Source organism: Chiloscyllium plagiosum, chromosome 20, assembly GCF_004010195.1.
Source record: "Chiloscyllium plagiosum isolate BGI_BamShark_2017 chromosome 20, ASM401019v2, whole genome shotgun sequence".
Lineage (NCBI taxonomy): Eukaryota > Metazoa > Chordata > Chondrichthyes > Orectolobiformes > Hemiscylliidae > Chiloscyllium > Chiloscyllium plagiosum.
Window position 1 is genome coordinate 56,722,569 of NC_057729.1, and position 10,298 is coordinate 56,732,866.

Consider the following 10,298-nt stretch of genomic DNA (forward strand, 5'->3'; position numbering starts at 1 on the left):
GAGTGTGTGGGTGCGTGTGTGTAGGTGTGTGTGGATGTGGGCGTGTGTTGGGTGTTTGGGAGGGTTGTTGTTTGAGGAGGGTGTCTCTTGGTGTGTCAGAATTCTATGTATGAGCTTGCTCGAATCAGGTCTTCCCTGGTCACCTCCTGTTGTCTATTTTTGAATTTGACCTAATTTCTACATCTGTAATACATTGTGGCCTTGTCTTGCCAACTCACAAAATCCTCTTGGCCTTGTTTGGTGTGAAAATCCTGAATCTGTATGACTATGAGTCTATGATTCTCTAATCAGGCTTGCAAAAAGCGAGGGTCAAAATGATTCAATCTGTAGTTCAGCAGATAGATTTTAATGAAAACTCCTGACTTTGGTCAGTGGTACTCCAGAGAGAGAATGAAAACCCATCCATCATTTCAACATGCACAAACACTCATCATATTTAAAACCCTAAATTGCTGCAGAGCTGGAAGGATCAAGTTGAGGAGTGCAAGATTAATGAGGGAGCTAAGCGTGTGATTGTTCTGGAGCAAGCCGTTTGACCTAATTATCCGGAATCACTGCCAAATTATCACTGGGATAAGATCAAGGGGTCATGATTTAAATTATTGATCTGATATGAGGCTGAAACATGCTCCATTTGTCAATGTTTCTAACAATCTGACAACAATCTATTATCATATGTGGCTAAAGTCCGACCCAAATGGAGTGGGATCTTCCTTTGCACAGTCAAAATTGGGCCGTGGATATGAGTGTCATTTCCTCCCAACAATGAGTCAGTGTCCCTCACAGGGTTACCTTCTCATTAAGTATGCATGCTCAGGGAGTATGGCTCATCCTGTGGCAGGGAAGGGTGAGAAGCTGAAATACCCCATTACAAAAGTGAGCTTTGGTCCCAATGCTACATACAATGGGCACCCTGACCCATACTCATTCCCTGCCAATCTGAGGTGGTGCGGAGTGGGGGGCTCACTCTCTGATGGGGGTCGGCAGCTCCTCAAATGCTGTTTGCACGCCAGCCTCACATTCCCAATATCAGAAAACCTGGTGCAGACAATGGTGGAGAGACAGATGGTGGTGGAGGGGTGGGGTTAGCAACAATTTCAAGGGTCCCCTTCTTGGTCTGCTCCTGGGTCTAGGAACATTGGCTAGTTCCCAGTAGTAGGCAGGAGAGGGCCAGTCAACCTGACTGCTAACCCCTCGCTCATTCCCAGCTGTTTGTGGAGTGGTATCCACTCACGCACTCAAACCTTTCCCTGGTCAATGGGCAGCACAGGGGCTGAACAGTGTTATTTATCTGCAAAAGGGAATTTTAAATTGAATTCCATTCATTTAAATTTCAAAGGTTTGATTTTTGTTACAGTGTCCATTAAAGGGGCCAATCCCCTTCGATCTGGGCTAATTGGGATTTATTTGATGTGAGCTGAAAATGTGTTGCTGGAAAAGCGCAGCAGGTCAGGCAGCATCCAAGGAGCAGGAGAATTGACATTTCGGGCATGAGCCCTTCTTCAGGAATTCCTGATGAAGGGCTCATGCCCGAAACGTCGATTCTCCTGCTCCTTGGATGCTGCCTGACCTGCTGCTTTTTTCCAGCAACACATTTTCAGCTCTGATCTCCAGCATCTGCAGTCCTCACTTTCTCCTATTTATTTGACGTGCCTACTGTATAATGGCTTAAAAAAGCAAGGCAGGAGCATCATTCCGGGTTTAGGAATGACCTGCTATAACCGATCCCACTGGCTCCAGCATCCATTCCCTTCTCCCTGTGCCTGCCTGTCTTGGTCAGCCTCCTTGACCTGTGCCCACTACACTCCAACCTCCCTCCCTCCTTCATGTTCTACGCTTCATGTAACTTGGCCTTCCTCCTAGATAATGTTAATCACAGCCTGACCCAGACAAACCCTCCCCAAAGACAAGAAAGCTGAGATTACTTACTCTGTGCCGTTTCAGTCACAGCACCTCCCCTACTCTAATGAGCATTCGGAATTGGGTGTTTTTCTCACTCACATCGAAACGAGTTGGGATTGGGAATTCTGGTGAGCTGGTTTTTTAAATCATTGCACAACGCTTCCAATCCCTCCACAAGGTTCCACCCACAGGGTCTGAGTGAAAGATCTCATTGTTTGCTGCATTAGTGCATTTACCAGTGTAGGAGATCAACTGGAACCATCTTCACCAACAAATCAAACAAGTCCAAAGGTGTGCAGATTAGTGGGTTGGCCATGCTAAATCGTCCTTGGTGTACAGGGATATGCAAGTTAGGCGGTGGATTAGTCATGAGAAATACAGGTTTACAGGGATAGGGTGGTGGGGTGGGATGCTCTTTGGAGGGACGTTGTGGACTCAATGGGCTGAATGGCCTGCTTCCACACTGCAGGGATTCTATTCCATTCTAAAAAAAGGTCTGGACATGGTGGTACCTCTTCTGTTGGTAATTGTTACTTTTCTAAATTACTGAGGCTGTTCTGGGCTGTCTTTGTGGCTTTGTAACAGACCTGCAAACGCTTGTTGGTTCCTCAGCATTACAAAATAATCCCTTCGAGATTTTCTGAATGGGGTCAGTGTAACGGGAACATTAAACAGCAAAAAGCATGTTATCATCCAGTGCCCAAGTTGTGCTATACTGTATCTGACCTGCTCATGGTACAGTATAGAGCAAACATTGCTCTCTACCCAATCCATGTATAAATAATAATGTTTCTACATTTACTAATCTCCATTTTAATCCTAAAAGTATATTTGATGTAAAACTTACATTCCCTGCCTTTCCCATCATTAAAGTGAAATACATGTCAATAATACAATGCAGTGGGATCTGGTTGGCTTGAACAAGAGATTTGCTGCAAGGTGGGATTAATGGTGATAGGTCAGCGCAGACCCGATGGGCCGAAGAGCTTTTTCTGTGGTGTTTAATTCTATTGCTCCATGTGAATTGCAATGGCTTCTTCAGTCTTTTAGAGAGGAAGGTCTCCGACATTGAGGCCAAACACCGAGCAGAGCTGAGCTCCATGAAGAAGGAGAAGGAGCTGCTCCAGCAGCTGGTGGGTCACCAGGTCAACACCATCAGGGAGCTGGAGAAACGCCTGCTCTCTGCCAGCAGCAACAACAGTGGCCTCCAACAGCAGCAGCTTGAACTCCTCCAGACTGTTCACCACCTCATTGCCCTCATCTCCCAGGGCAAAGGTAAGTGGCAAGAGAGGCAGAGGCCCTGGGCTAGCCAGGAGCAGGTGTGTCAGGCTTTGAATTCTCTCTGTTAAACCTTCAAGAGCATAAGTAATAGGAGTTGGAGTCAGACGTTGGGCTACGGCTCCATCAAGTGGATGCAAATGATTCCCCTGCATCATTTCAAAGAATGGTAGAGGCTTTCTCCTGGTGTCGTGGCTGATATTTATCCCTCAAGTAACATCTCAAAAACTTAATGATCTGGTTCTTCACCTCAATGCTATTGGTGGGAGTTTGCTGTGAGCAAACTCATTCCCCTACAGTATGTCAGTGACCAAGCTTCGGTTGAGAGCTGCCATGGAAATGCAAGTTCTTTCGTTGTTATCCTGCAGCTGTATATCTCATTGCTTTTTGTGTCGTCTTTCAAACAGGCTGTCACATTTGAAAGTATTAACTGGATGTGAAGTTATTTGGGTTGTCCAAGGATGTGAATGATGTAATATACAAGAGAACTAATCGCTGAAGGTCTGAAGGCATTAGTCAGGGTTCTTGCTTTCTGTCACCATCAATGACTTCCATTAGGAACTGGCCATATTTGGAGATAGAATGCAGTTAAAATGTACAGCCCAAAGGGAGGCCATTTGGTCCATCATGCCTGTACTGGTTCTTTGAAAGTTATCCAATTAGTCCCAGCTTATTACCTCTGAAACCTTATCCTTTCAGAATCTCCTTTTTGAGTATTTATTTAATTCCCATTTGAAAATTAATGCTGAATCTGTGTCCTCTACCTTTTTAGGCAGCATTGAACATAGATCAGTACAGCACAGTACAGGCCCATTCGGCCCTCAATGTTGTGCCGATCTTTATTCCCACTCTAAGATCAAACTAACCTACATACTCTTCATTTTACTAACATCCATGCCTATCCAAGAGTCACTTAAATGTCCCTAATGTATCTGACTGTTGGCAGTGTATTCCATATACCCAGCACTCTCTGTGTAAAGAACCTACCTCTGACATCTCCCCTAAACCTTCCTCCAATCACCTTAAAATCTGCCCCCTCATGATAGACATTTCTGCCCTGGGAAAAAAAGTCTCTGACTATTCACTCTCTGTTCCGGATCATTCCAATCACTGTGGTATTTTGGTGTTATTTTGACGTGTATTGTCCTCACACCACCTCAAGGTGGACATTAGATGTTGGCCTTCCTAAAGACACCCATAAACTTTGAATTCATGGACAGATGAGGTTAAGGCAGAATCTGATTTGAATGCTGTAACCCCTCTTGCCAAACAGTTTGGTGTTTCTCTCCTGACAGGTCAATGAAAAATGATCAATTAAAAATGCTGAAGGATTCCAAAGAGAAGAAAGGAGAGCTCTTCAGCAAAAAAAAAGAGAAATTTGGGATTTCATTGTCGATCATTTTGAGGTGTTAAAGTTAAAAATGAACTAGAACATATTTTGTGCGGATGATAGGACTCTAAACGAGGGTGAAGAACAATAGAGGACTGGACACAATTCATTAAAATTGGCAACATATGTTCACAAGACCATTTTAAGAATCTTGCTCGGAGATTCATTTCTGGAGTGTGAGAGTTGCAAAGTATACAAGTCACATTAAACTGGTATAGTGCCTTTTTTTGACCAACTCAGAGAGCAAACCGAGAGATCGTCATTATATGGTAGTCTTGAATAAATTCAATCGAGAATTCAGGAGAAACATGTTTCCCCAAATTAGTGGTTTAATACAGATAAACACATGAGGGGAAAGAGACAGAGAGATATACTTCTAAAGATCATTGTTGTTAGCGGGCACTCAGAATCAGGAGGAGAAGGGAGATTTCGAGCATGGGTTTATTGTAGCTCTTTCAGTGCTGTAGACTTGGTGAAATTCTATGAGATCTCTACAAAACTAGCTACTCATTATAGCCTGAAACCTTGAATCCTCTACTTTATAGAATCGCTGCAGTGTGGAAGCAGACCACTCGACCCATCAAGTCCACCAACCCCTGTAACCCTGCACATTCTTGGGCAATTTCCCATGGCCAATCCACCTTATTTGCATATCATTGGACTGTGGGGAAAAGCCAGAGCACTCCTACACAGACGCAGGGAGAATTCGCAAATGCCACACAGACAGTCACCTAACAGTGGAATTGAGCCTGGGTCCCTGGCACTATGAGGCAGCAGTGCTAACTACTGTGCCATCCTGACTTGCTGCATCAATCAAATCTCTGACGTGTCATGACATGCCAGAAAGCCTGGCACATTCTCTCACCTTCTGTTTGCAGAGTGCAGAGTATAACTGTGCTGTGCAAAACTTTGTAAGACTGTTCTCCCACAACTGGAGCTCGAACTCTTGTTTTTTTTTCTTTTTTGGGCAAGAATGTTTAATTTGGTCAGGGGTCAAGTCCCAAGATGCTCTCAGTGTGTATCTTAGGCTTTGGCTTCAGAAAGAAATTTCATTGGAATGAATTCCTAAGGAACAATTGCAAGATAAATAACGACGAGCCAGAGCACATAAACCTCAACAGCTTGTATTTATCTCCAGGATGTGACTGTTCACTCTCACCCCCAGATTTCAGACGTGATTCATTATCTGATCTAAGTCATCGATAAAAGCTAATCTGTAAATTCTGCTGCTGACACAGGCTGTCTCTGTTTTTACCAGTGGAAAGTCATTTACTTGAAGCTGAAAAGAATTGGAGGTGATTGTGGCAATGAATCTCATTGTTGAAACGAGCTTCCTCCCATTTTCCCGATGGAAGTTTGAGTTTCTTCATGCTTTCATGGGTCATGGGCACTGCATTTGTTGCTCCTCCCTAGTTGCCCTTGAACTGAGCAGCTCAATTTCAATTTTAAATTGATATTTAATGTAGAGTACAAGGTAGTCTTTTTTTCTGTTAAGCAAAAGTATTAAGGGATATGGGCCAACGACAGGTTTTTGGTGTAGGCCACAGGTCAGTCATGATCTCATTCAATGGTGGAACAGGCTTGAGGGGTTGAATGGTCTACTCCCATTCCTATGATCCTCTGTTCCTCTGCTTGAAAGTGCATGTAGGCCAGACCAAGTGAGGACAGCAGCTTTCCCTCCCCGAAGAACATCAGTGAACTAGATGGGTTTGTACTGAAAATGTGTTGCTGGAAAAGCGCAGCAGGTCAGGCAGCATCCAAGGAGGAGGATAATCGACGTTTCGGGCATCAGCCCTTCTTCAGGAATGAAGACAGTGTGCCAAGCAGGCTAAGATAAAAGGTAGGGAGGAGGGGCTTGGGGAAAGGGCATTGGAAATGTGATAGGTGGAAGGAGGTTAAGGTGAGGGTGATAGGCCGGAGTGGGGGTGGGGGCGGAGAGGTCAGGAAGAAGATTGCAGGTTAGGAAGGTGGTGCTGAGTTCAAGGGTTGGGACTGAAACAAGGTGGGGGGAGGGGAAATGAGGAAACTGGAGAAATCTGAATTCATCCCTTGTGGTTGGAGGGTTCCTAGGCGGAAGATGAGGCGCTCTTCCTCCAGCCGTCGTGTTCTATTGTCTGGCAATGATGGGTTTGTACAACAATCAATGATAGCGATAGTGACCATGGAACTGAGACTCGCTCTCTAATCTCAGAGTAAAGGGTCCCACATTTAGGACAGAAATGAGGAGAAATTTCTCCTGTCAGAGTGTAGTGAATTTGTGGAATTCTTTATGTAAAAGAGCAGTTGAGGTTGGAACATTAAGTATATTCACAGCTGAGATGGACATGTTTTTCATCAGTGAGGGAATCAAGGGCTATGGCAAAGCCAGGAGAGTGGAGTTGAGGAATCAGATCAGTTGTGATCTCATTGAATGATGGAGCAGACTCGGAATTGCCAACTTCTGCCCTAACACCTTTTGGTCATGTGGTCTATTCCAGATTTATTCATTTCAGTTCAATTTTATCAGTGGCTGTGATGAGATTTGAATCCATGCCCCTCAAGCAAAATGCGGGCTCTATGTTTCACTCCATCCAGTGAGCTTACCACTGAGCCACCAGAATATCCTTCACAACAGATAACTCGAAGCCCTATGAGCACTCTTGGCCTGGTTTTGATTGCCTGAGGGAGAGAGGGGGGTCAAAAATGAATTTTTCAGTGTCTTTCAATTTCTAGGAGATAGAACAGGGCTGAAAATGTGTTGCTGGTAAAGCACAGCAGGTCAGGCAGCATCCAAGGAACAGGAGAATCGACGTTTCGGGCATAAGCCCGTCATCAGGAATCATCAGGAGATAGAATAGAATAGCAATTTATTGTCACTTGTACTTTTATGAAAAAAAAGAGTGAAAAGTTTTATAAGTTGCCATATCATAACGTCTGTATTGATGGCATCAGTCATAGGTTAGAAAAAAAGTAAAAATTAAGGCAAAGTTCATTAAAGATGACCATCTGTGTGTGGAGCAGGAGTGGGAATGAGTTCTGGATGTAGGTTTGCTCACTGAGCTGGAAGGTTTGATTTTGGGAATGAGTGTATAGACATTACATTGGAAACAGCTCCCAGCTTCTGGCTGTTATCACCTCCTGTCCCTGACTGGGTTTAAAGGATCTATTCGGTTTATATTAGCAGGCAAGCCAACATAAGTGAGTCTTAACGAGAAGATGCCATTGTCTTAAGCAAGATATAGTTTGTAGCATGATTGCAAATTATGTCATGACTAAATCTGTTGGGAGACTTGTGGATCTATGTCCTCATCCTGCAAGATCCCAAGATGATCTGTCTTCCTCCCACTGAAATCCTTTGACATTCGTCAGATTGGGTGGAGCTTGATGGAGCCTCCAACAAATTGCCCTTTCAGATCACTGCACTGTACAAGAGGATTAGTGACAGCAAGTGTTTACCCATAATGCTCCAGTTCATACAATTCAGGCAGCAGTGGGCAGGGACAGTTTCAATGTTTCAGGCCTGTAACCCCTCATCACAACCAATCTCTCTCTCTCTCCCTCTCTATGGATCCTGTCAAACCTGCTGAGTATTTCCATCATTTCCCGTTGTTAGTTCAGATTTCCAACATTCACAATAGTTTGCTTTTGCATAGCAATGTAAAAATCATCAGCTGTGTTTCCAATAGCAGAGAGCTTTAAGGTGCCCTGGGACTACCTAACTGCAAATTCTCCCTTTTCTGGACCAAGTCTGGTTTATGACTCCACTCCCATCCAGACCACGTGACCCTTGATGCCTTCCGAATTGGCCCATTCTGTTGTGGCAGCAGTCACACATAACTGAAGACCCATTACTACAAGTGATGCCCATGTCTCGAAAACAACTGAAAAGGAAGATTCCATGTCTGGCTGCAGCTGAGGGAGCTGGAAATGAAGGAGAATATTGATGATTCAAATGCTGCAGCTACTCCCAAATACTTAAATTAGATTAGAATGTCCCTGTTTTTAAGGTGGGACCAGCAGTAATTAAATAAATCACTTTGGGTAAACTAAATTGACTAATGACTCCTTCACTCTTATCAAGACATGCATCTCTTTTAATGAGACATTGATTCAGCTAAGCTCTATCCTAGGCATTGTGTCAGATGATTGAGGTGACTGGCATCTAGAAAATATGAAAAAATATTGCTTTACCAAATGCATCATTCTAAATGTTCTAAAAATAGAAGGTGCCAATATCATTGCAGTAGAGACAGGAAGAAATGGCAAACAGTTTTGAATTTCCAAATCACCTTTAACAAGCTCAGAATGTTCCAACTCACCTTCCAGTTAATGAAGTATTTATAAGGGAGAGCAAAGTTTGTTTTAACTGGCACCTTATGAACTAGCACTCCTGATAAACCGCAAGAATTACATATCTGTAATTCACTGCGTTCTACTGAAGTTTACTGTATTATTCTGTCCATATATTGTAGTTTTTAATCTGTTTACCCCAATGTAAATATACTTGTTGTTCAATCGAATGGCCACATGCAATGTCAGCAGTTGATTCAATTTTGAGTCAATTTCTCCTCAAATGCTACAATCTACCCTGATTAGTTAGTCGATGGTACCAGTGAGAAGGGAAGTTTTAGTTAAGGCAAAGTTGCATTATTATGTAAGTGGATTATGTTGTAAATAAAGTATTATAGTGATGTTTCTACCCTCTGTATTATGTTTCTATTACTTAGAGTGCGTTTTTACATTGATTATGTAGACCTCTTGATTTTGAACAATCGATACACTCTGGTTCCCTAGGTGAAGGATAATAAAACGTTTGCTGTGCATTCACTGTTGTGGTGTGGGATGTGGCGCAGCCAACTTGTGTACAGCAAACTCTCACAAACAGCAATGTGATAACCACCAGATCCCGTTTCAATGTTGTTGGTTAATGAATAAATACTGACCCACGACCCCAGTGAAACCCCTCCCTGTTCTTCTTCACAGTAATGTCCCAGACATGGGAGTCAGTATCAGACAGGACACAGACTCCCATTATCTCTGAAACTCCCACTGGTGGCTCCAAATTTGGAAATGAAATAGCCACAGAGCAAATTCAGTCTGAGCTTCATGTAACAATTCCCGCTGTCTGTCTAAAGGCTGTGTGAGTGAATGGTTGTTCAATTATTGGCCTCATCTACGCAGCTGCTTGAGTTTTTAGGAAGTGGATTGTTTGATAACTCAGACTTGCTGCTTGTCCGAATCATTGACCTGGAAGGAGCAGGCTTTGGATTAGAGCGGGCGGTGAGTCAGTGATGGGGGAGGGGTAACAGGTCCTGTTCTTGAGCCACTCAGAATGATGATTCCATGGCAAACCCCTGCTGAGTGCATTGGAGTAGAAACTGATCAGGGCATGCAGCATCAGGGCTCACTGGGGATTCCTGAAAAACTGCAGGTGGCATTTCTCTTCTCGAGACTCTTCCTCCCATTCACTGAGACTGTGGCTGACTTGCCTTCACCCCACCTGTGCCCTCAATACCTTTAAAAATCTGTTAATATCAAACATAAAATTATTGAAAATTGATTGCTGGAAAAGCACAGCAGGTCAGGCAGCATGCAAGGAGCAGGAGAATCGATGTTTCGGGCATAAGCCCTTCTTCAGGAATGAGGAAAGTGTGCCCAGCAGGCTAAGATAAAAGGTAGGGAGGAGGGACTTGGGGGAGGGGCGTTGGAAATGTTATAGGTGGAAGGAGGTCAAGGTGAGGGTGATAGG

At 43.8% G+C, this 10,298-nt stretch overlaps 1 protein-coding gene across 1 annotated transcript in view; it reads left to right on the forward strand.

The window, feature by feature from the left end:
- Positions 1–10,298, forward strand: part of angpt4 (angiopoietin 4) — a 125,321-nt gene that overhangs the window by 76,802 nt on the left and 38,221 nt on the right. The window contains exon 4 of the mRNA XM_043709991.1: positions 2,945–3,177. Within this exon, the coding sequence (XP_043565926.1) occupies positions 2,945–3,177 (233 nt within the window). The remainder of the gene's footprint in view (positions 1–2,944; positions 3,178–10,298) is intronic.